General features: G+C 40.1%; 2 protein-coding genes across 7 annotated transcripts in view; one reads left to right on the top strand and one right to left on the bottom strand.

The window, feature by feature from the left end:
- LOC144042814 (solute carrier family 22 member 21-like) overlaps nt 1-27,065 on the top strand; it is a 55,631-nt gene that overhangs the window by 6,030 nt on the left and 22,536 nt on the right. For 2 of the 5 annotated variants that reach the window (XM_077555810.1, XM_077555815.1), the window contains exons 1-3: nt 3,540-3,685; nt 6,229-6,292; nt 9,463-9,480. The gene's annotated coding sequence lies outside the window, so the exon portion shown is untranslated. Of the gene's footprint in view, nt 1-3,539; nt 3,686-6,228; nt 6,293-9,462; nt 9,481-16,201; nt 17,303-27,065 lie in introns of those variants that run through there. The other 3 variants (XM_077555812.1, XM_077555811.1, XM_077555813.1) reach the window with 3 other exon arrangements.
- LOC144042816 (one cut domain family member 2-like) lies at nt 1,404-17,315 on the bottom strand. 2 transcript variants are annotated; one of them, XM_077555818.1, is made up of 3 exons: nt 16,215-17,315; nt 11,401-11,489; nt 3,557-3,776 (listed from the first exon to the last, which is right to left on the bottom strand). In XM_077555818.1, exons 1-3 carry the CDS (start codon nt 17,311-17,313, stop codon nt 3,678-3,680), a joined length of 1,287 nt encoding a protein of 428 aa, XP_077411944.1. In that variant the 5' UTR covers nt 17,314-17,315; the 3' UTR covers nt 3,557-3,677. The 2 variants fall into 2 exon arrangements, with proteins under 2 accessions (XP_077411942.1, XP_077411944.1); XM_077555816.1 differs by lacking the exon at nt 11,401-11,489 and having other exon boundaries at nt 1,404-3,776.

Genomic DNA, 27,065 nt, shown 5'->3' with positions numbered 1-27,065 from the left:
TTTTTCTCCTTCCTGTCTCCTCGCTATAGTATGATTATCTCCCGCTAGAAGATGCGACACGACGAGTGGCTTTGCCCACGTTGACAAAAAGAAGGGCGGCCTCCTCACGGTACCCCACGGATTGTTTTTTTGTGGTATTTGAACAAGGTGCTTTTTTTTTTATTTTTTTTTTTATTTTTATTTTTACATTAAGTGTCAGCACAACATAGCACAATAGTCACGAAAGAGGAAACCATGTGTCTATGGTACTAAATTTACCCGCATCGATATTTGGGAGGGAAAGATAAAGAAAGACAACCACGGGGACGGTCGCAAGTAAATGGGACGACATAAGACACAATTCAACCAAAAGGTATTTACATTTATATACTGTGGATCACATGACTTTTTTTCACATTTTTTTATTTTTTATTTCTGAGGTACGAATTAGGCCACATGCCCGTTAGTGCTTGCAGTGGGATGGTTGCGATGACGCGGGCGCGGCGCGTGGCAGCGAGCGAGCTGCATCTGTTCCTTGATTATCATAAAGAGGCAAATATCGTTGGCACTCAGGATCCGATATTGTGACATTTGACCTCCGTCTTTGGCCACGAGAACAGAGCAGAGCTCGCTCCCTGCGCAGGCGACCGACACCCGTGGGGGGGGGGGCTTTTTGATTGTTCTCCTTACGTAACCTGAAAATAACCTCTTAGGTGGGCCCAAGACCCTCGGAGATGAACATTCAAAGGTGTAGCAAAGGGAATTATCGTATTTCCTCAAATCGTGTCTTCTGCTCTAAAGTTAAAGTACCGCTGATTGTCACACACACCGAAGTGGGGTGAAATTATTTCTCCGCATTTGACCCATCCCCTGTTTTGTGTAAAATAACAAATACAAATTTAAAAAATAAAAAAAATTTAAAAAAAATTTTTAAATGGGTCAAACCTCTGCCTAGGTAGGCCTACTAGTAAACATTTAAACAATGTGAAATAGTATCATTTCTTATTAACTCATTCACTGCCATTGACGGCTATAGACGTCAAATATTCATTTTAACTATTTCTATTAGTTTAACATTTTTTTCCACTTTTGTTAACAAGAGTATGAAAACCTAGATTTTTTTTCATGTACATTTAGAACGGATATAAAATTTGTGATTAATTGTGTTAACTAGTGAAGTCATGCGATTAATTACAATATTAAAAAAAATCGCCTGACACCCCTAATTTTTTATAATCTTTTTTTTTTAATGTTTTTATTTTTTATTTTTTTTAATAATCTTTTTTTTAAAAGGCGATAATTTTTTTAAAATTGTAATTAATCGCATGACTTCAATTGTTAACACACGATTAATCGCAAATTTTATATCTGTTCTAAATGTACATGAAAAAAAATCTAGGTTTTCATACTATTGTTAACAAAAGTGGAAAAATGTTAAAAAGAAATAGTTCAAATGAATTTTTGACGTGTATAGCCGTCAATGGCAGCGAATGAGTTTTACGTTCCCCGTATAACCCCCCACACCCAATTTGGGATTGTTTTGTTACAAACAAACAAAAAGATTGTTATTCACAAGATTATGCAGTAATTATAGAGTTGTGCTTGAAAGTTGACATGCTTTTGTTGTATGTCAACTTATGAGCGCACTTTATGGTGAGACAAAAAAAAAAAAAGGCTTAATGTCCATAAAATCCAAAATACTGTAGCAATTGTTGACAAAAAAGTTGACACGAGTAGAGATGTGCATGTAAATTTGGGTGATGATTGACAGTATTTTTGTGTCATTAAGTGACTGAACTGATGTCTTCCGACGAGATAAGAATAACACCACACAGGAGTTAGAAAGAACTTAAGCAGAAAGATTTTAGACATCTGAGTGGTGTTCAGAAAAAAAGGATAATAAAGCAAGCAACTGCCCTCAGTAATTGGAATTCGTTCTATTCTAATGATCATACATCTCTTCTAGTTTATTGTAATTTAGGTTTTTGGAGTGTCAAACGTATTTTTATCACGGGCCACTTGGTAGTTATTATTGCATTTTGACACCTTCTTAAAAAAAATCACTTTCTTTCCTTTGATCCTTCCTCTGGTCTCCTGACAACTTCACGAGACTCCGGCGGGACTCTGAAGTATCCGTTTAAGGTGAAGATTTGGGGATTTTTAACAGGTTTCAGGTGAATTAAAGAGCACAAATTGTCATAGTGATTTTCTCAGATTTTTCAGGAAACACAAAAAAATTAACCATTTGCACCATGAGATGATTTAGGCTTCTTTTTTTTTCAAAAAACTACTTAGGCAATTATTTTAAGAGGGTGATGATATACACAACAAATTAATTACTAGTTTTGAAACCAAGTCAATAATACGTTACTGTAAAATGGGTAGCAAAAAAATTCTTGCAAAATTTCAATAATATTTAGTACACATTACTATTTTAAATGTTGGTACAGATTTTAGCAAGGATGATGGATGTTGACACATGATTTGGATTTGCGGGCCACATAAAATGATACAATGGGCCGGATCCGGCCCCCGGGCCTTGATTTTGACACCTCTGGTCTAGGATAGGCTCCATCTCACCAACACTTGGAGGGAGGACAAGTGCTATAGAAAATTGATGTTTTTTTAACGATGAAAGATAAGTAACATGTTTTTAACTTTTCTAAAAAAAAAAAAAAAAAAATCATTATAAAAATGAAGGCGTTCCCCTTGTAAACATCTCAACCCTCACCAATCCTGGGTACGCTCTACGCTTGAGCAAATCAATGCCCTTGGCCACAATTTGAGGAAATGCGCTACTTTGCTTGAGTGTGTTTGTTTTTGCACAATCGTGCATGATGCGAATGCACCCAAGTGAGATCCTTGCTGCGTTTCGTTGCAAGATAGCGGCTGTGACTGCGCAGGACACAAACATGCGCCAAGATGTGGTTGAAACCGACAGCAGGGGGCAGTGTTGTCGCGGGGCCGACTCTTGAACACATGCGTGATACACACATGCGGTGTTGCAGATTATTGAGGGGGCGTGTGGTCAGCAGGTCAAAGGACCGCTTGACACCCGCACGCTGTCCTTTGTGAGTTTGTGGAGTTGCGGCGGACGGCGGGCCCGGCAGGCGCGTCTGCTGTCGGATTGTGAGGGACGTCTTGTTGAAAAGAAGCAAACCAGCACCAAATGTCAAGCTCGACGTCGAATCCTCTTTGTCGTGTCAGCCGCGTGCGCTTATTTGAGGGCAACTTGCTCGAAGCGACTGAATCTTTGGTATATGAAGAGTTCACCCCTGATAGTAACATTCACAATAACAGAAACCATCTGATTCACCTGCTCGTGTCGTGGAGCGCTTTGAGCAGATGAATAAGATGGGAAGAAAACAACGACGCACCCTGTAGCTCGCTGCTTTCATGTAAATACACCTCCGAGATTGTGACCCCCCCCCCCACCCCTTCCCCCCCTCAGGCCTTGGAGAAAGTGCTGACCGAGGAGGTGCCAGGGTGGATGGGTGAGGAGTCGGCATTGCCGTGTCTGTGGGCGGCGTGCATGTGGCCGTGCGCCCCGTGGCCGTGCTCCTCGGCGTCCCAGCGATCCGGACAGCGGCGGCGCGAGTTCATGAAGAAATTGGAGACGGTAGAAAGCTCCAGGCCGAGCTGCTGGGAGATGGTGAGCTGCATCTCCTTGGAGGGTCGGCGGTTCTCCCGGAAGATGGCTACCAAGGTACGACGCTGCAGGTCTGTGAAGACCAGTCGCTGCTTCTTTGGCACCTGGTTGCGCTCACGTCCTCGGTCTTCCTCCTTGCGTTTACATGCTGGAGACACAAGAGATGGACGGGGGGGGGGTGCAATTTGGAGGACAAGAAATGACCCAAAAAACTATTCAGATTTTTTTTTCAAATGAGTTCAAGGACACTCAGATTATGTGCTCAATTACATAAACACATGAAATGACAAAAGAATTTAATTTGAAAACAAACAATTAACTCATCCACTGCCATTGACGGCTAGAGACGTCAAAAATTCATTTGAACTATTTCTATTAGTTTAACATTTTTTCCACTTTCCACTTTTTTTCAACAGTATGAAAACTAGAAAAAAAAATTGTTGTCTTTTTTAAATCTTTTCTTTTTTTTAAGAAAAGATTATTAAAAAATTTGGGGCGCCAGGTGATTACATTTTTTTAATTGTAATTAAATCGCATGACTTCACTAGTTAACTCACGATTAATAACAAATTGTATATCTGTTCTAAATGTGCAATAAAAAAAATTCTAGGTTTTCATACCTTTGACAAAAGTGGGGAAAAAAATGTTAAATTAATAGAAATCGTTAAAATCATTTTTTTACGTCTATAGGCATCAATGGCAGTTAATGAGTTAATCATTTGTCTGTTCATATTGTAGTCAAGTCAAAAAAATGTCTTTACAATATGTTTTATGCGCCCCAACTAGTCTAAACACACACTCAAAAATGGACCGATGCTCTACTTGGGTCGACTTTGAGTCTTTCAGCGTAAAACAACTCTTAAATATTGGTCAGATCTTATACTTGGGTCAAAAAATGGAGTCATTTTGCATAAAACAACCCAGGAAGTTGGGTCAAATTGACCAATAAAGTGAAGCGGTCCATTTTTTATCCAAAATTGGGTTACTTTTTACCCAACTGTTTTTAGAGTACACCATTCTGATTAATATTGTATTAGTGGAATATGAATTAAGCAGGAAAAACACTCCTTTTTATCCATCTCGGGGGCAGCCATTTTGCCACTTGGTGTCGATTGAAAATGGCAGTTGCTCAGGTAATGACCAATCACAGCTCAGCTTGCAAAAGTCACATGACCAAAATCAGAAAACAGGTGAGTCGTGATTGGTCATTACCTGAGCATCTGTGATGTCATTTTCAGTCGCCATCAAGTGGCAAAATGGTTGTGTTCTTTGCCGCTTAACTCATATTCCACTAACATATTGTCCAAAAAAAAAAGACTTGACTTTAATGTATCCATTTCATTGTTAAATTGTCATTCACTTGAATAAAAAGACTGCATCTCAAATGGACTCCTTTTCCTTCAAGGTAGAAATTAGTCAACACGCAGCCATGTGCGCATGTAAATGTGATTACCACAGTTGACATGGTACAAGCTGAAACATATTGTATGTATTGTGCAGTGTCCAGTTCACCCACCATGTGTTCCTCAACCTGCACACACTCAAGTTTTATTGTCTTAAATTAAATTGAATTTAGGTGTCATTTATTTATAATGTACAGCATCTTTTGGTCATCTATCTATTGTATGCCAAGGACATTGTGACAGGCAGACAATCAAATTCGTTTAGAATGCAGTAGGTGCAATTTACCTGTTGCCATTTAAACAACTAAATAACATTTCACACAGAGTACGTATATTTGTGAGTAAGACTATTTTGGTGAGAATACTTTTTGTGATATTTTGGATTTTTCTTGAACAATATACAATTCTTATTATTATTATTAAATATTGTTTTAACGTGTTTTGATTCATTTAAACTAATAAAAATACATTTGTACAACTAATAGGCATTATGAACGACAACAGCAGATTTATGCAGCGGGCATTTGAGGAAACACTACTTCCTGGTGGTGCGTTCACGAACAGTCCAAAAACTTGGGTCTTATAGTTTTTCTGCATCTTTTGACTCCGCTGTGATATTTCGTGTTAATACAAGGCTATCAAACGTTGTCTTATTTTACTTTGGCTCTCCTCAACTATCTTGGGAAGGAGGTGGAGGTTCACGCGTGGCCAAATCGTCTTGATTGCACTATTTGTGTGTCTCGTTGCAAATCGGGGGGCGGGGTGGGGGGGGGGGTCTTGGTGTGAAACGCTGACAAAGACGCGCGGGCCTCGGTGCGTTGAGATGCACCGTCAGTGGGGCTCGTTTGTGGCTGTGAAGGCTGGAGGGAATCTGTTCTGTTCTGCTGCCCTAAAAAGCTGCAATGATCGATTTTCCGCGGTTTTCTCCCGAACACGTGGTCCAGTAATCAGGGCTCCCTTCCCCACCCGATCGATCGCCATCGATCCGCGAGACCGAGGTGTGCGTGCGTGCGTGTGTGTGCGTGCCGGTGGGTGTATGTGCGCGTGGTGTATAACTCGGGAGCGCGCTTCGTGACAGATGAGAAGATATTGTTTGTTTATCAGTGAGGATATCTCAAAGAAGCATACGCGCAAAACAATGTATTTGAAAAATAAAAATAAAATAATAAATCGTCGTGCGCGCGTGTGTGTTGGCAGGAGAAAGAAAGGCAAAGGGGGATGAAGAGAGAGCAAAAGGAGCTGGAAGAAGAAAGGCAATAAGGTTGGCCGCAGAGTGGAGGTGGTGCATGCACATGATTGATGACTTTACAGCAGGTTTAGACAACAACAGTAAACAGATTTGACTGTGAGGAGAGATCGATATGAGCGTGCACATGTGTATGCATGACCGAGTGATCATGCGTGTGCTTGGATCCTCATTTTTCTACAGTTGGTTTCTGCAAGCAAAGCTTCTTCGACTTGTATGTGCACATTTTGTCCAGCAGCCCCTCCCCCCCCCACCCCAATTGTTTTAATTTGCGCTCAGATTGATAGCCCCCCATATTGATTGATCCCAACCATTTCATGGAACGTTTATTCAATTGGTTCAGGTTCAGCCAAGCCAGAATCTCCTGCAGGCTCTCTAAGTGCTATCTCAAACTCAACTCAATACTTCCTAATGTAATGACTGAAGGCTAGTGCTAATATAGTGATAATTTAATATGTAATGCCTGTTTCCCAACAAGTTGGGCTTCCGGCCATTTCGCAATGCCAACACCGCTCTGCTTCCCCACTGTTCACAAATGCATCCATGTAGCTTAGAGCAGGGGGGCCCACAACCACCCGGTATGCAGGTCGGATCATTTGGCAAAGATTTTTTTTTTTCTTCGTTTGTAAACATTGGATGTAAAAAAAAAATACACTGTGTTCAATTTTGTGATCTAAAAAAGAAAGATCAAGAGGAATCATTTCAAAACTTTTCTACCAAAAGTGTGGAAAACTTTACTAAAACAGCTTAACTTTATTTGGGGTGACATCTTTGGGGCCTTAGTCAAGATTAAGGGAATTAGTTTAAAAGCTTCATGATTCTGCTAGAAAGAAGAAAAAGGTCAGGAAAAGCATACTGGAACATCTGAACTTTATTTGGGGTTAATTCAAGGCTCTTGAAATGGTGGCAGGTGAGTGCTGACTCCTGTTGAGTTTGAATGTGATTGGTTGATTCTAAACACAGCCACGCCCCCTTTATAAGAGCGCTCTAAGCTAAGAAGAAAATTGTTGAACCAATTTAAGATTATTACGACGGCGCATTAGGGCCACGTTTTATGTGTTTTTTTAGAGTGCAGGGGCAATATCCCAAGAAAAAAACTTGCAAATGTACGACTTTATAAATTGGCAAAATTACGACTTTATAAAGTGGCAAATTTGCCCTCAAAAACTTACGAGAAATACACGTAGCGTACTACTCGACTTTGTGCCAATACTTTTCAGTCGGGTTTCCAAATAAGGAGATAGTAAATGCTTTATCTTAGATTAACCTTATCATGTTAAGCGTTCGCTCTTTGAAGCGTTGTGTACGGCCACTGGCCAGCGACAAAGACGTCTCACTTTATGAAGATCCACACCCGGACGATTAAGCATTTAACCCCTGGGCGTTATTATAGTTTGATTAAATTCTTGTAATTTTTGCCAAAATCTGGCATTTCCTTTGAAGTGTGATAACTTAGTCATTTATTAATATTTTTTTCACTTTCACGCTCAAAATGTTCACTGGCATCAGACCTATCTATACATATATAGTTTTAATTTTTTTTTTTTTAATGCCCTCTATGGACAATAATAGCAGTATTATGCTAACAGCAAAATTAACTATGCTGTATATATATGTAAAATAAAGGTCTAATTTGAATATTTCATATGACATATTTAGAGGCTTGAATAAGTCCATAAGTTATAACAATATAATTTTTTCTGCATGCCCAGTTTTCACACAATGGCATTTTTCCGAATAGCACAAAACTCTTGTAATTTTGCCAAAATCCGGCATTTCCTTTGAAGTGAGATAACTTAGTCATTTATGAATATTTTTTTCACTTTCAACCACTCAAAATGTTCAGTGGCATCAGACCTATCTACACATATATAGTTTTTTTTTTTTTTTTTAATGCCCCCTATGGACAACAATAGCAGTATTATGCTAATAGCAAGACTAACTATGGTGTATATACATATATAAAATAAAAGAATAATTTATATATTTCATATGACATAGTTAGAGGCTCAAACAAGTCCATAAGTCATAACAATATAATTTTTTTATGCATGCATTTTGTATTCATTTATTAGCCTTTGGCGCCACCTAGTGGATTTTTGTGTTAACACTCTAAACACACAAATTCCTCTATTTTCATGTTTATGACTCGTCAAAGAAGCGATTGCATCACTAATCACGGAAAATGCATTATAACACAACAGGTTTACAGCATATCAAAAACTGTGATTTATAATGGGAGTCAATGAGCCAAAATCGGGCATTATTACAACAGCTTCGTGTGAATCTCTCCCTCCTGTTTGGTAATAATTATAAATTACAGCATGGCGCCAATATGAACTTCTACATTTTTAAACAATCCTGGTAAAATGTCAGGTCCCTAGTGTATTTTTTTCAAATGCTTTTTCTTTGATGAAAAACAGAAAAAAAGCCAGAAAATGGACAAATAACGCCCAGGGGTTGTTAATTTATTAAAATGTATATTTGCTTGTACATTTATGTTTCCAAAATTATTATTTACCCATTCATACATTTTGGTATTTTTTTTGTACAAGTCGCTAAGTTGATGTGTCGAATCTGCTGCTCTTCGTCATTCACTTGCATTTACCCAAAGTATGCTAGCATCTGATTGGTTCGTGTTAGTCAGCTGATAGGGGATCAGGAAGTGTTGTCGCTCTGGCTGCCGTCATGACGAGTAAAGTTTCAATTTAAGAATGAATCATTCTCCATCCTGCCTTTTCATTTTATAAACAGTGTCCCATTAAGCACCAACAAATCCTCACATTAGACTATAGCTACACTCTTTTTAGAGTGAGGGTGTGCACACTTGTGCAACCACATGATCTCAGTTGTTAATTTTACTTTACCCTGTTCAAAATATTTTTTTCTTAATTCGGCCTCTGTCTCATTCTTACAAAAACTAACATTTGTGTGTAGACTTTTTATCCACTGTACATCCATAGACTTTCAAAAAATGTATTTTGACCACGAACTAACAGCTAAAATGACTTCTTCGAGAGGGAAGAGTTACTTTTCAATGGATATAAAGCAACGTTTCCGGCGAGAATTCCATCTCAACTGCTGATTCGCTTCTTTTTTGTGTGTGTGTTTTGTTTCATGCCGTGTTGTTGGCGACCGCTTTCGCACGTCTTTCGTCTGCCTCCACTTCCGGTTGGGACTCTCAGGCCTCCCTCTCCATAATGGTGAGTTGCATTATTTCAAAGAATATGTGTGTAAAAGTAGCGGATCCGCTTTGTATAGAGCTTGTTGAGCATATTGAGCATCAAGTTGGGGACCGCAATGGCTTGGCGTACAATGGAGCCGGGTTTGCACACGGTCCGAGTGCGCTCAATGCATATTTCAGATAATCAATAGGTCCATTTGAAATGGCGCCCCTGAACGTTGCGCTCCACGGCAATGAATAGGACCACAGGGAAGTCAAAGCGGGAGCGTCTCATTAAACGGCCCTCTCTGGAGACGGCAAGCGAAGCGGCGAGCTATCTTTAGGCGCCTCATTATCAAACGGGCCTTTCCGAAGGGACGAGCCGGCGCCGGCACTCCGCAGTCTCCAGTGGCTTTCGCCGCTTTTCATATGTCAACAACGGCCACTTTATCGCAGCCGCCCCGTTTAAGCCAGAGATCAAGTCATTGTCTGCTGTTGTGTGCTTCATCATTGACGGGTTTGCTGACGGGGAGGAGGATCATGATGGGAATGTTCGCTGGAGGCGCTTACCAGATCTTGTATCGCTTTGAGGAAGTTGCACAGTTGCGTAATCGTCGTGGTTGTACGGGACACTTCATTAGGTACACGCAGGAAATGATACAATGTCACTTCATTGATGTGGAAATGATTTACAGTGACAGGCAGAGCAGGCCCAGATTTCCCTTTAAATCTGTGAGATCATTATTTCAATACAGTATTGACTTTTTTTTATGGACATTATGTGATGAGATTTTTTTCATGTCAAATATATGTCTTCGCTGAAAAAAATTAGGGGGAGATTTATACTGACATTTAAAAAAAAAAACATGATTAGTTTTGTAGTTGGTGCAGAACATGATATCAAAAATTTTAGAGCTGTCACAACGAATTGATTAGTCGACATGTAATCGATTATCAGATTCATCGACAAGTATTTTAGTAATCGAGTTATCGCTTGGAGACATTTTTTTATTTAAAGTTGTCCAAATCTTCTGATTTCAGCATATAAACAGTCATTGTTTACTGATTTCTGTAATGAAAGAAGACTGATTATCTTCTGTGGTTAATAAAAAATAAGATATTTGCAAACTTCTGTTCATACTTTGGAAAACAATGACCAATTTTTTTTATTTATTTTTTTTACATTACTATACAGATACGATAATATAAAATAAACACCAATCACTGGTTGATAAAGATTAATCAGGGGGGGAAATGCTTTGATAATACACTTTTTTTGCGAAATTAAAATGAATCGAATTAGTCGATTAATCGATAGATTAATTGATTCTAAAAAATATTTGATAGTGACACTACTACAAAATATAATAATGATCAAACATGCTTAAGACCCAAATTACAAATATGCTCCCTGTATTTTATCATAAATAAAATATGCTTCCTCCCTGGTACCCAAACCTACTAAAAGATTTCACATGCACATACAGTATACAAACTAATGAGGAAGAAAGATTACTTTTAAAAATAATAATAATAATAAAATAACAAAAAAAGCTCTTTACTAAGAACATGTGTCACTAAAACACTCACGCATCTCACAATTAGCAAAACAATTAAATGTGACCTCTGACCCATTTTGGTGCCGCCCTAAATGTGGGTAACCACAATATTATACTTGACAAAAGTACAAATACAGTATGTAGGTGGAGCTTTAGCCTTCCTAATGAAGTATCCGGTGATTTTTAAAATGCTCAAGCACGTTCAACACCCCACATAAAAAAAAATCGGTAGTTGTCCTATAATATCAAATAGGAAAAGTCAATTGGGGCAGTTTTGCCCATTTCAAAGAAATGTCACAAAAAAATGAATTGTGTGCATGCGTGTGTGTTGTGAAATGAGGGGTAAATGTGGAGGGGGGGTAGTAGGAGGGGGAGGGGGGCAGACGGTGAACTAACCGCACCGTGCTGCTGCTAGTCGACCCCTGGACGGAGGGATGAGATCGGGCTTTGTGTGCGGCGAGACGGGCCCTCTCCCGCCCTGGACGGACGACTGGAAGGCGAGAAAGAGTTTTGTGTCAATCACTGCGTGTCACACCTCTCAAGATTTACGCTTATTGATAGTATTGATCAGATTGTAGGCCCTCTCGTACGTGCAGCACGCGAACACACACGCATGCGGCCCTTCGCGCGCGCGTGCACGCCAGCACGCCGGCCGCAAAACGCCTGCAATTGATCACGAGTGGATTATTTGAAACATTTCCTTTAGTTGTCAATTGGAAAGTGCGCGTTGTCTTGTCAGGACAAGCGATGGGAAGCTTTTGAATGGCTTGTAAACGCTCGTCTTATTGGCTGCTGTTGTTTATGCCTTCTCCGTTTTTCCTTCAATGCGAATTAAGATTAAACGCCGAAACACCTCATTTTTTCCCACCTTTTTCTTATTTTAAAGGCAAATATAAAAACGGGAGGGAAAACGTAGCCTGCCTTTTAAAACGAGTATTGAAGCCTTGCCGACAAAAATACTTGTGACGTCACTTGATTTAGATTTTTTTTTAAATATATATATATATATAATCAAATATATTTACACACATGTGTACTTACATTTTATTTAACCCTTTGCCACATGTTACACTGAATATTTCAAAAGGTTTTAATGGAAATTAATTAACTTTTTTTTACTCAAGTGTTTTGCATCTCACTGAGAAGCTGCATGTTTATTTTTAAATCAGTTTTAAGCGACAAAACCTTGGCTCTTCTTTTCTTTTCTTTTTTTTTACAACCAGATTTGACTAGTGTGAAGCTTGCTCTCATAAATAAAGAACTTGAAATTAGAACTAAATCAACATGACGCGTCTTAAACCGTGCAGGACTCCCAAGCAAGTCAGTGCGGCCATTTATTTGCTGCAAACATTTCGACTCCCCGCCCACATTAAATCTTGCACACAAATCAAATTGATGTCATCATTATGAGATTGATCCCAGCGCGGCCTGGTGGCCAAGTCAGGAGGGAAGAAAATAAGGATTTGCTGTGTCTGTCCGGAAAGATAATTGCACACATTTGATGTGGATCTTGATATCAAACTTTGCAAATGTCTTCACAGCTGGATAAGGATTCCGCACGTGTGTGTGTTTTTCGGGGATGAAACGAGGGTGCGGGGCAAAGAAATGATGCGCTGGTCAGCAGCCAGACATGAAATGAGGAGGAGGAAACAAGGGGAGGAAGGAAGGAAGGAGAGCAGCGAAAGAGAGCAGAAGAGAGGAAATCGATAGCGATTCCGAGCGAGTCCGATAAGCCTTAACAATGTATAGCGCGCGCACGCACACACACATGTGAACACGCGCACACAATGCACGCCTCCATAAAGCACGCCTTCAAATCAAATGACATCACAACCTTGAATGGCGATGAGGATTTGCTGACATGAGCAGAACGCGTCACAATTCCTCTCCAAATGCTTTGTAAGCTCCTCCTTTTGTGATCCAATATCAACATTGGCGGAAGTCCGTCGTGGCGTTTCGCAGATGTAAATGGACACCGCGTTGGTCGGGATGTTGCGGGGTGTCCTCCCCAAACCACTTCCACGCCCTTTTTTGTGGAGTGTTAAACCACACGTTGGCCTTTGCTTAGCATCGTCTAGTTGCTGTTCCAAGCATCTTACGCCGCCACTTTCTCCCTCCGTCTCCCTCATACTTATCAATTATTAAGCCGGCTATCGATCCTTTCACTCGGCAGCCTCCATCAGGCTGTTCGCACAAAGCGCGGACCAGGCTGCCTTCACTCAATCAATGGCATCTCACGGCCTTTATACTGCACGTGCAGCTCTTGCGTTTCCTGTCGTTCGGCCACCTGAAAAGGGCCCCCTCAACTTGCACCCAAATCGGATGAACGCGCGTGAAACGCAGCGATGAATCTCGGATCAGGTTTGTTTGTTGTTAGCTCGCCTTTCGACTTCGGCGCCCTCAGATCCGTTTTTTTGCCGGCTTTCTTCATGCTAAAGGCAACCGGCGGCCGGTTACTTACTAAGGTTAGCCGGCAGGCTTGTGTTTTTTTTTTTTTTTTTTTTTTTATGACGTTGCTGTCGCGCTGCAGAGCGTGGAGGGGAAACGTATGGAAAGGGGGAGGGGGGAGATTGGGAAACGGGATTATTGATCGCCAATGTGCAAAGCCTGGCAAACACAAAAAGGACCCACTTATACTATTAATGACACTCACAAGATCATCTGATAATCCACATCTATCTATCTATCTATTCCATCCATCTATTCCTTCATCCATCTATCTATTCCATCTATTCATCCATTTCATCCATCCATCCATCTATTCTATCTATCATCCATCTATTCATCCATCCATCTATCTATTCTTTCCATCCATCCATCATCTATCTATTTATTCTTTCCATCCATCTATGTCATCCACCCATCTATTCCATCCATCCATCCATCTATTTTTTCCATCCATCCATCATCTATCTATTTATTCTTTCCATCCATCTATCTCATCCACCCATCTATTCCATCCATCCATCTATCTATCTATTCTTTCCATCCATCTATCTCATCCATCCATCTATTCCATCCTCCATTCATCCATCCATCTGTCTATTCCATCCATATATCTATCTATCTATCCCTAATCTGTATGGTTGTGAAGTCGAACCTTTTAACACGGCGCTGACGTTGCCCTTCATGACGCCGTTAACACAATTTCTGTCTTCTGTATAAAAGGCAGAGAAGTGCCGGCTCTTCTACACTGCAGCTATTTTGCAGTGTTTCAGTGTAAACCAACGCTTCTAACTAACGTCCAACCTTTATCGAGCTAAAATGACTTTAGAAAGATCTGACGACTTACCACCAAATAAAAAATGTCACAAAAAGTATGAATACTAAAGTAATGAGGGTCTCGTCTCAATTTACTCACAAATTGATTCTTCTAAGTGTGAAATGTGCAGTTTTTTAATTAATTGAACGCAAAGTTGATAGACTTATTATGAATGGAAACACGTGCAGGATCATTTTATACCTCCTGACATCTTCTGTATTAAATTGTTGGGCCTGTCACTCTACATCGCTGTCATAGATAGAAGAACAAAGATAGATTTGTAAATAAATAAATCATAATTCTCCCACTGCACCCTGGTTGGGAATCACCGACTCCACCAACCGACCACAACGTATTGTTTACATGTACAAAAATTGTGATATCCAGATTTACGTAGATCAAATATTCTGTCTTCACAAATGCAACCATGCTCAGTTTTGATTGACAAGGTTGAGAAGTGTTCATTTGAATATGTTTATTTTTGTGATTTGAATGCATCGGGATGAGGTTGACTCGCAAATGTGACTAACATTGAGACACAACTCTCTATTGTGATGCAGTTCAGTTGTACAACCACAATAGTAAGCATTTTTGCAATGTCAGTCAAACTGAGCTTCTTTTTTTTTTTGGGGAGAATTTTACACGATTTTTATTTGTATTTTATTTTTTAGAAATAGCAAAATGGGATAACCCAAATAATCTTCCAAAACATATATATATATATATATATATATATATATATATATATATATATATATATATATATATATATATATATATATATATATATATATATATATATATATATATATATATATAGTGTTGTAATTTTAGAGGCGTTCCAACAGTCTGCTTAATGAAAAGTCGCACGGAGCTTGTGGTTATTGCGTCTTTCAGCTCCCGATACGAGTATCGATCTGTGTGCCACATTTAAAAGGGAGAGTGGGAACCGGTGTATTGATCAGGCAGCCTGGGGTCACCCCAGCTTTCTCCCGCGCAAAAGTTGCCCCACAAGTCCGCCATCTTGTTTACAGTATGGAAATGGTTTTGTTTTTTTAATTGTGCATTTTGGGGGGCTGAAAACTGCAGGTGTTGTTTCTAAACAGAGAGCAATGCTTAAGATATAGGTCAATGATTCCCAACAAGTGTGCCAACATTTTAAAAAAAAAAGCTGTCAAAAACAACTAAAATTGGGTCAAGAAATGACTGACCCAACTTTTTGAAATATTTGATCCAAAAAATTTGGTCGGGTTAAATTACTAACCCACAAAGCAACCAATTTTTGGGGGGTTGTTTTGTGGGTTATTCCTGAATAACGTGACATACATAAAATGGATTGAATAACCCAATTGAATTGGGCCAAAAATGAGCTGACCAACGGAGTTATTTAACCCAAAAAGTTAAAATAACAAAACAATTGATCTAACCCCCAAAAATTGGGTGAAATTAAATTAATAATTCACAAAGCAAGCCAATTTGGGGATTGTTTTGTGAGGGGATTAATTCGACCCAATTTTTGGGGTTAATTTAATAACCCAATTGAACTGGGTCAAAATGAACTGACCCAACTTTTTGAGTTATTTAAACCTAAATTAATTAATTTATTAAAAATAATAATAATAATGATGTATTCTTTCTACTATCTATGTGAGTGTCGTATATTGACAGGAATAATAATTAAATGCTCTTCTTCTAGACGGCAGAAGAACCATAATCAACCTGTCTATCCACTTTTTGTGATTTTTTTTTTTTTGGTGTGGGCTGGGGGGCATATGATTTTTAGCAATGTAACATAACGTAGCTAAGCTTATTCAAGATTTGGAAACAGTGTTGAAGCTTGGCTTTGTTTTCTGTCCGTCGTCCTGAAATGTGAGGCCGGGCAAGTTGATTGGGTCCTTTTACAAGTCGGGATCAATTCTGTGATGTAATGGTGATAAAATGACACTTTCTTACCGGCCAGCCTGAGAGCAGACATCCGCTGGAACTCGGGCTCTTGCAGCCACTTCCACATCCTCCGAAACGTCTCCCGGCCGGACTTGAGCTTACTCCAGGGTTTGGGGTTCCGGAGCAGGTCCGAGAGGGTCCCCTGGGACCGGCTCAGGATCCTCTGGGCGAATATGGCCTGCGGGATGGAGTAGCGCTTCAACTCTGCCGTTATTCTCTGCGCCACTTCCTTGGTGTTGATTTCCTCCGCCTGGATCCCCGAGCCCGCCACCCCTTGCCCGCTGCCGTGGCCGTGCCTGTCGCGGTCCCCCAGCATGACGCCGCCGCCGCCGCCTCCGGGCTGCGAGTGGAGGTGGCCGTGCGGGTGGTGGTGGTGGTGCATGCCGTTCAGGTTGGAGATCATACTGTGGCCGTGGCCTCCTAAACTCCTCGCCAGGTGCTCCTGCTCGCTCCGCGACAGCATGGCGGCGTGCGGCTCGAAGCCCGACACCGGCGAGAGCATCTTGGCTTCGGCGGGAAGATGCGCGCTCGGACCGTAGGACGAGAGCGGCTGCTGGGGGTTGTGCAAAGAGCCCAGGCCGCTGGGCAGCGGCGACAGCGAGCCGTGGCCCATGCCGGACATCTCTTTGGGGTAGTGATTGTACAGGTTGCCCATGGGGGCGAGCCCGCGGTGGTCGTCCCGCATCAGCGTGAAGCTGCCGCTGACGTTCCCGGATGAGAGTCGCTGGTGGGCCGCGGCGGCGGCGGCGGCGGCGTGGTGGTGCGAGTGCGGATGGTGCGGGAACTTCTCCGACACGGTGGAGATGGGAGGCAGATGCTGCAGCGGGGCCAGGGTCGTGTACGTGTTGCTGAGACTCATCCCGTTCTCGCACATGCTGATGGACGGGTGCAGGTGTCCGGACAGCGCGGACGGGTCGGCCCGGTAGTCTCCGCTGGAGCTCTCCAGGATGGAGGTCATGCCGGAGACCATCGCCGAGCGCGCGCCGGGCGCGTGCGACACCAGGTTCCGGGAAGCCGAGCTGGGGGAAGGCGACGGCCGCGAGCTCATCAGGTTCCCCGCCTGGGAGTGCGAGGAGATGCTGTGGAGGTTGTCCATGGTGAGCTCCATCTGTTGCCCCCTCCCCGCCCTCACCCGCGTCTCGCCCGCTTCCCTAAGCCTCCTCGCCGTCCAGGAGTGCGAAAACGAGCAAAACACGTGAGCGCCGATCCATTGATCGGAAACGTTCGATCCGGCGCGCAGGGCAACTTGTGCTGTTCCCACGCGCGCAGGTGTGGCGCGTCCTCGCAGGCTCGTGCAGGAGCTTTAAGCGCGCAGTTTGCCTGTCGGCGGTTATATCTCATCTCTGGTCCAACAGCGCTCCCATCCGCGTGCATGATGCCTGAGAGGCGCGTGGACGCGCGTCTGCGGACACGCGCACCGGTTGAGCCCCCCACCTGGTGCAAATCAAATTCGACGCGGTGGATTTTGGAACGCTTTTAATTCAAGAGGTGTTGTGATCATTTAGAGCAGCAAGGGTGCAAAAAAAGAAGAAACAAATATAATCGGAGAGGACCTGCAGAAACATACAAAATCATTTTATATAGGCTACTGTAGGATAGATAATAATAATAATAATAATACAATTTATTTATTACCCAAAGAGCACATATCGTGACATTTATGCATTTATCGCGTGTATTTCTCTCCACGAATGGGCATAACAATCCCCCAAAATCTGCTTATACTATCTGTTCCCGCGCACATGTTGTTTCCTTGAAGATAAACTTTGTTTTTGTGTTCCCACGGACTGTATGGTTTTGCATTTCTACGCTCAGTGATAAAGCTGATCGAAATATTGACTGACAGAGATTAATGACGACGCTCGGGCAGAAGGGGTGGGGTGGGGTGGGGGGGCTACGCAGGGGCACGTGGGGGGGTTAGAGAGGTCACAAAGTTAGGATCGAGCTGGAACGCTGCACATCACTCTGCTTTAGTCAACTTCACCTGCAATGCGAGAAAGGAGATTGATGGGGGGGGGGGGTGCTTCTTTAAATTATGGTTAACACAGGCACGCAATATAACATTAAAAAAATAGTCAGAAATGCCACGGGGAATTGTGTTGTATAGTAAAAGCAGCAAAGTCATATCAATTATAATTGGCGATAATTCAACCATTCGTTTTTTATCCCAAATGTAAAATAAATTAATAAAGAGATCAATAAAAATCTAAATAATAAGCACTTAAATGTAGAAATAAATCTTAATTTAATTGCAAGGCTGTCGGCTGACACTCACTTTGGATTTGACTTGGAATACGAGCGCGTAAATAAAGTGTTTTCATCCAACGAGCGGTTTGGGGGGAAAAAATGCATGAATTATTTTTTTGATATTGTTTCATTAATCTGACAGTGTTGTAACGATCAGAGAACTGCATACTGGACGCGCGTGCGTGTAACTGGAATTATTTCAGTTTAGTAGGTTCATTTTCTCCATAAATATTGATGACAAAGTAAACAAAAGTACTGCACGTGTAAAATGAAAATGTCATGGTCATTTAAAGTTTAAAAAAATATCACGCATGATTTTATATAATATGAGAGTTAAAACGTGTCTCTGTAACTATAAATAAACAATCCAAGAAAAGAAAAAATCACGTCCATTTTATAGAACCGAATAAACTAAAATAAATGAATAAATGAAATACGAAAACACACACACACATTTTCCATCCGAGACGGAGGCCTCAAAGCTTCACTTTATGTATTTATGTTACGAATTTAACTCGAATTTAACGAGCCGCTTACCAAAGAGGTCACAAACACGGCCCGTGTTATTCTCGGATATGATAAAGCTCCGTGAGGAAGCTGTTTGTTCCCCACTTGTGCAATCGATTGCGAAGTTCGATGTATCGATCGTCGATCAGTTCACTCGCACTCGGCGCGCTTCCCTAAATACAGAAACATTTGCGCCACATCGTTTTTGGCGCCGCTTCATTCTTTTGACTTGCACTCGCCTCCACAATGAGTGGCAGCAGAAACACGCCGGATAAAATAAATGTCAAGTGCTTGTTTGAACGAGAGACGGAAACAAAAGGACTTAATGCGCTTTTTTTTTTTCTTCAGCAAGGTTAACATTGCGTCGACGCGGCTGGTGGCAAAGACGCAAACGCAGGTAATTATTATACTTAAGAAATAATTATATATATATATATATATATATAACCTACAACTATTTATTATTTTTATTTGTTCTTCTCTCTTAATTATATCTTGAAATTGGTTGCAAATGTTCCTCGAGGAGCCCATAATTCACGGAGTGTTATGTTGGAGCAAACTTATTGAATTTAGATACACATGTATAAAGTGTTAAATGGTGCAGACAGAGAACAGTATCGAGCTTATTTTACCTGCAAGTAGGCCAAAAGCAGATTTAAAAAAAAAAAATGCGGTGATGCTCTCCCAGTTTACCTCATTAGGGCTCAAACTCACAGGGAAAAAATATTAAGAATTAAACATTTGAAAAATGGCAAAAGATATATAATCAAAAGGCCTACATCTGGGCTGAAAATAAAATTAATTATAAATGATATAAAATAGTACTGTATACTTAATTTAACAATTTCTAAACCTTTCACTATGTTAAGTTATAAAACTGCATTTATGTTGTACTGCATCTAGATTTAAAATAATCTAATTAATTTCTCAATCTATTACTGCACAATATTACAATGAATTGTGTCTATTTTAAATGGAGCTATGCAAAGTCTTTCAAAAGCAGGCCCTTGAAAATGGATGTTGCACATTGTCATTAAAATGTTGAGGGTCCAAATCTGATTGGCATTTTAAAATCTGTCACATCGAGAAAGAAATTGAGAATTTTGGTGTAACCTTCAGAGGTTGTGGTATATTTCAGCTTTTTGGCGTGCATAATCTTCAAATTGGACCGCAGTGTACAAAAATGCAATGCACTCTCAATGATATATAGATTCAAATAAAGATGTTGTAATATGCGTGTAATTCTTATTGGTTATGCGAATACAATGTTAGCAGCGTGGAGGCAGTTTTGAAATCGGAATATCGGAAAACATTCCCGTAACAGATCGGGTGGCACAATCCTGAAATATGATTGCATTCCGATTTATTGATTGACAGATCATTGAATTCGTCTTTCCCTCCAAAGACTTTTAATTCAAGGGTCAAAAATATTGCGATGGTCTCAGGCAATGATCCTCCTTCAGCGTTTCATGTCCGAATGATGACATTTTCATTCATCACATGTCTGTTTATCAATTGAACACGCGCGGGAATAAAACTTCTCCCGTGTCCGTATCCTCTCAGGCGGTTGCTAAGTAACAGATGAAAAGACATCCTGAGACCCGAGTGGTCAATCAATTGCTGTGTGTGTTTAAGTATAGCGCCGCCATATTGCCTCGGCTCTTAACTAACTGCAAAGTTAGCGCTTCAACCACATTCTTTTTTAAAAACAACTTTGTCTTCTATGGACCTTGACAACGTGCCACTTTTACTCTTTTTTTTTTTCTCTCTCCATTCAATCCAAACCACATGTCGCCGTCCTCAAGCATTTCATATCCAAAGGTCATAGGTCGCTTTGATTCTCCTCGAGGGATTACGGCTTTTTCATTTCAACACTGGGAGCGGGTAAAAGCCTGGGGAGGGAAGCTCTTATCTCGGCTGTACAGAGGCAAAGCAACAGATTATAAAACGGAGGCGGCCACAAAGCCAGAAGGGACGCATTGGACTTCATTGGCCTGCGACAAATCAAACAGCAGCTTCCCAAAAGGTGAAACCTGACAATCCGGGAAAGCAAGAATTAGCAAGAGACGTTGAATGCTTTTTGCTTGTAAATGCATTCACTTTTGCGCAAACTAATCCAGTAGTGCCTTGAAATTTCATTTGTTGCGTGACCGCGCTCGTAACTTCAAACACTTGTATCTCAAATCATATTTCCCAATTGAAATGAATGGAAATGCCATTAATCTGGTCGAGCCTCTCAATAAAATAAAAAAAACACACAAAATATGTTGTAATGTTAATCTATTAGGCAAAAGGTTTTTCTATTAACTCATTCACTGCCATTGATGCCTAATTTTTAATAATCTTTTTTTATTTTTTTTTATTGTGAGTTAATGAGTGAAGTCACGCGATTAGTTACAATTAATTTTAGTCACCTGACACCCCTAATTTTTAATCATCTTTTCTTCTTCTTTCTTTTTAAAAAAAAAAAAAAAAAAAAAAAAAAAGATTATTCAAAATTAGGGGCGTCAGGCGATTAGAATTTGTAATTGTAATTAATCGCATGGTTTCACAATTAATGACAAATTTTATATCAGTTCTAAATGTAAAAAAATTTTTTTAGGTTTTCATACTGTTGTTAACAAAAAAGGGGAAAAAATGGTAAACTAATAAAAATAGTTGAAATGAATTTTTGACCTTTATAGCCATCAATGGCAGTGAATGAATTCAAATGAAAAAGAAAAGATTAAAAATTTGGAGCATCAGGCGAAAATTTTAATCGTAATTAATCGCATTACTTTAATAGTTAACTCACGATTAATCACATATTTGATATCTGTTCTAAATGTACAATAAAAACATTCTAGGTTTTCATACTCTTGTTAACAAAAGTGGGAAAAAATGTTAAACTAATAGAAATAGTTAAATGAATTTTTGACGTCTATAGCCGTCAATGGCAATGAATGAGTTAAAAGTGGAAGTCAACCTTAAACATTTCTTGGCATTAATATGTTATGTGTGACCTCACTCGTCTAAACATGACATTCTGATTAATATTACATTTGTGTAATGAGAGTTATGCAGCAAAATCCGGCAGTGTTTCTCCATCTCAGGGGCGGCCATTTTTCCACTTGCTGTCGACTGAAGATGACAATCACAGTTGATCAGGGCTCAGGTAAAAACCAATCACAGCTCATCTTAAAAAAAAAAAAGGAGAGCTGTGATTGGTCATTGCCTGAGCAACTGTGATGTCATCTTCAGTCGACAGCATGTGGCAAAATGGCCGCCCCGTGAAGTGGATAAAAACGGCTGGATTTTGCTTCATAACGCTTATTCCACAAATGTAATATCAATCTGAATGTCATGTTTAGACTAGTGAGGTCACAGATAACATTATTGTTTAGAAATGTTTAAGGTTGACTTCCCCTTTAAGGAAATAATCATATTCATAAAAACATAGGGCCCATATTTTCGTTTCCAGCACAAAGCGCAGTCTAAATGTGCGAATGGATGGAGTTTCCTTTCTTTTGGTATTGTGCTAGATTAGCGATAAGAGGGCGTTGCACCATTGTGAGAGGGAATGCAGCTGACTTTCAGCCAATGGAAGCGGCTCCCTTCATTCCATTTAAATTTGGCAGAGAGAAGCGCACGGTCTACATCAGGCTTCCCCGATCCTGGTCCTCGAGAGCCGGAGTCCTCCAGATTTTGGTTGTTTATGATTCTAAAAATAGTATCATTATCAGGCTTCTGCAGAGCTTGCTGATTATATGAATCAGGTGTGTTTGGAGGACGGTATCCTCTAAAAACCTTCAGGACCGCGGCCCTTGAGGACCAGGAATGAGGAAGCCTGGTGTGTGTGCCGGAATGACTCGTTGAAGTCCATGCAGGAGATTAAGCACACAAAATGCATTTCAACTACATAAAATCACATTACACCACCTGCGCCACAAATTAGACCTGCTTCTAGCTAGTCTTGGATTTGCTTTTACCAGTCTAAAATCTAATCTAGTTTTGGTCACCAAATTGCTAGATTATGCCGGGATGACTATTCAGGCATAGCCAAATCTACCAAATTCACAAACATGCTAAACTAGACACAAAAATGAAGATGCACTGGTTTTTACGCCAATGACATGGACACTTGTCTAAAATATATCATGAAATAGAATGTAAAGAACTCACCAGTTTGTGTATCATGCTTCATTCCTTGAAATGTATTCTGTTGTTCATGATTTGGCCACCAGGGGCAGTATAATGCAGTCTTGTTTAAACACGTTCCAAATGTGACGCAAAGGGTTGCAAACTGTTTCAAAGATGATGCCAAACAGTTGCACTACTCCGCTACTTCCTGAACTCAATCCCACTCCTTCATTTCCTTTTTTTCTTCTTCTTTTTTTAAAATTATTTATTTTATTTATTTATTTATTTTTCCTCCCACTCCTTCATTTTATTTTTTTGTCATTTTTTTAATTTAATTAATTAAATTTATTTATTTGTTCTCCTACTCCTTCATTTCCTTTGTTTTCCATTTTTAATTTTTAATTTTAAATTTTAATTTTTATTTTATTTTATTATTATTATTGTATTTTTTATTTATCTTTTTTATTTCTCCTACTCCCTAATTTCATTTTTTTTCATTTAAAAAAAAAATAATTATTTATTTATTTTATTTTATTTATTTATTTATTTTTATTTTTTATTTTTTATTTCCTATCTTACATGATTAATCAGTGGCCAGACACACCTGGATTAATCAGTTTGTCCACTCACGAAAGACAAGAAACAAAAGAGTGGTATTAATGATGCATTTGAGGAATGTGGAAAGTCGGACATAATTTACACAACTATAAACATATTCATCTATTTAGTTTTTATAACGTTAATTTGGTTTTGGGGAAAAAAAGTAACTTTCCATAATCCAACGTGATTTCGACTATCTGTGTTAACCAGAACAACAACATTTTTCCTTGAATGCTTTGAGGTCGGAAATAGGAGGATCCAAGTGGGATGTGTCCGACTTCCCACCTTCCTTGAATGCAGCATTAGTTCAGGAAGTAGTCAAGCTGCCACATGGATGATATTTGTCCGTCTGTGGTATTTTGCGTGGTTCGTTAGCGTCAAGATAAGTGGACTTTACAATTGACTTAAATAAACGTGATTTGGAAGTGTCAGGAAATAGTGGCTTGAGCTTGCTGCCACCATACAGCACTTAGTGGTGCAACGCGGTCGGTTCGAATCGGGCCCCACGGTTTGGATCGCACATGATCCGCGGATTGGTTGGTTAAAAAAAGAAAAAGAAAAAGAAAAAAGTGCGCATTCACACAAAGCAACATGATCAGTCCACAAATAGCCTTAGTAGAGTTTTACTTTGAAATTGGCCCACGTTGTAGCGCGATGGCTAGCTTAACTTCCCTTTTAGACATTTAGGGTTTCTTTATCATAGTTTTGATTGACATTAAAGTTGCGAGCAACATCAACACAACAGTATCCCAAACTCATATTCAATCGCTAACTGAGGACGCTAAGAAACCGCTAATTAACTACGCCAGCATTGTCTCAGACGTAAGCGGCTAGCAGCTAGCTGTTAGCATTAGCGACGAGTGCCTGGCTGGTAGCTGTGAATGAGTTTGACTGCTGGTACCTGGCTTACTGGAATTCTTTTTCAATATTCTGGACCAAGGCTACTTTGTAATTCACTCCAGTGTTTCCCAAAGATTTGAACTCTACTTGGGTGGGTGGTCTCCGGCGGGAGATCTCAGTCCTGTTGGTTGCGTTTCCTCTAGCCTCAAGATCCACAAGTGAATGACGGCAAACTAACGTTACATGCGGTATATCTAGTCGCGACACGTTGTTGTCGTTTTTTTTTTTATAATTGTATAAAATTTTCTTGAAAACTTCTTGGATGGCAGCCAGTTTACTTGGGTGGCCCGAAACACTGCACTCGCTATATTTAAAGGAAGGGAATGTGCCTTAAATTGCACTTTGAGGTCTTTTCAATATTAATTTTTTTATTTATTTTTTTAAAGATAAATAAAACTTTGTCCAATCTTTATTTTATAAAACACTTTTGCCCATTAAAAAAATAAAAACATTCAACTGAAAATGTCAAACATATACACTATAAAAACAGTTGGGTCAAAAATAACCCAACTATGGGTCAAAAATGGACCGATCCTCTACTTGGGTCTATTTGAACAACTTTGAGTCAAGAAATGCATCTTTTAGTGTAAAACAACTCATAAATATTGGTCAGATCATTTACTTGGGTGAGAAAATTGGGTCATTTTGTCTAAAACAACCCAGAAAGTTGGGTCCAATTGACCCATGAAGTGGATCGGTCCATTTTGATCCATAATTGGGTTACTTTTGACCCAACTGTTTTTAGAGTGTTGTCATTTAGATTTTAGGAACACAACTTTAAGCCATTAATACCTTATTTTACACATGGACCATGTGTAAAATAAGAATGTTTATGCCTCATATTGCACTTAAAGTTGTGTTCCTGAATCCTAAACGGCTATATGCGACATTTTGAATTGATTTTTATTAGGGATGTGAATTGCCTCGTACCTGGCGATTCGATTCGTATCACGATTCGTAGGTCACGATTCGATTCGATTAATCCCGATGCGAATCTATAAATTGATTATTGCGATTTATTTATTTTTTTTACTCAAATTTAGAAAATACTAATCAGTAAACGTGTACATGTACACTGTAAGATTTGTATGAACATTTATTTATTTATCTGAAAATTCAGGCTTATAACTGTGAGCCGCTGCAGTTAACAAACAATCTGTTTCATGTTTGAACAGCATTGAAATCAAATATTAAGGCTTAATGTTCCATTAATATAACATTCTTCCATGCTTAATGTGTGAATCCTAACCCTAAGTAAGACGTTTTGTTGAATATTCCCATAAAAAAAAATTGATGTTTAAAAATCGATTCGGTTGCATATCGAATCGATTCAAGAATTGTGTGCTGTAATATCACGATATATTGCCGAATCGATTGTTTTTCTAGCACCCCTAATTTTTATGAATGGGAATAAACCTTTTTACAAAATAAATGAAGACAAAGTACTATTTATCCGAAAAACGATCGGATCCGTGGCTCAAATCCGTGATTCGATCGGAACCGTGACTTTTGTGATCTATTGTGCCACTCTTTCTCAAATTGGTGAAAACTCGTAAGTCGGGTCACTTGTATCTCAAGGCGCCCGTGTATCCCACAGAGACGCATTACATGCACTATCAGAACAATTGCTTTGAATTTGCAAAAATCCGTAGACGCATTATGCAAGAATAAAAAAATGAATGGTCGTCCCCAATATTCATATTTGTCTCAAATCCTCATCAGCGCTCGCTGCTGTACTTCCAGCCCGCGTGCACGCGAGCGAGATGGATGGCTGTGAAAATGCGGGCGATGTGCCACTTTCATACACCCCATTGATTTCCGCCTTGAACAAAGACAGACGGAGAACGATGAAGACGGAGAGCAAGAAGAGGTGGAGTGAGAGAAATGAGAAATAGATGAAGAGCGCTCGCCAGCGTTTCCTATTCTCATTTTCGTCCCACGGCGGGGGACGCGCCAGCCTCCGTTTGCCAACTATTGATGACGCGAAGGAGACGAAAGTCGCGCACGTTTAACATTGGCTTAGTTTAAAAAGTTGAGCGTGTTCAAACGTGAGTCGTGTTTGTGAGCAACAGGGAGAGAGAGAGAGAGAGAAAGCCAGGCTGGTGTTAAGGTGATTAGTCTGGTGGGTTGGCGATAGAGAGAGTTGATCAATAAGCCATCGATCTCCCATTGCAAGTGTCAGGGGGGTAGTGGGAACTCGAGGGGGGGGTGCGTGCAAGGATAGGGAGGGAGTCGGGCCTGGCTTGACTTTTAAAAATCCTTTACTCTGCGGATGACAAATAACCCATTAGATCGTAGGAGAGCTGGAAAATCTGGAGAGGCCAATGAAACACGCACACACACGCGCAACTTAAACACAAACACAATTGATAAGTGTTCCAAATGTTCCTCAGTTTGAACAAAGTTTTTAAAGTGTGCGCTCGCCATTTTTCCCCGCCGACTTTGGCCTCCAAAAAAATCTTTGCGGTGTGGAGAAACTATCGAGTC

The sequence above is a fragment of the Vanacampus margaritifer genome, chromosome 2, assembly GCF_051991255.1.
Source record: "Vanacampus margaritifer isolate UIUO_Vmar chromosome 2, RoL_Vmar_1.0, whole genome shotgun sequence".
NCBI lineage: Eukaryota > Metazoa > Chordata > Actinopteri > Syngnathiformes > Syngnathidae > Vanacampus > Vanacampus margaritifer.
Note: the sequence above shows the minus strand (reverse complement) of the source record. Positions and strands in the feature narration are given on the sequence as shown.

What these genes read in the sequence shown, in the direction of transcription:
- LOC144042816 (XM_077555816.1), bottom strand. Translation starts at nt 17,313, where the DNA reads ATGGAGCTCACCATGGACAACCTCCACAGCATCTCCTCGCACTCCCAG. An exon ending in GTCTGCTCTCAGGCTGGCCG is followed by an intron (nt 3,777 to 16,214) that starts GTAAGAAAGTGT and finishes TTGTGTCTCCAG; the next exon opens with CATGTAAACGCAAGGAGGAA.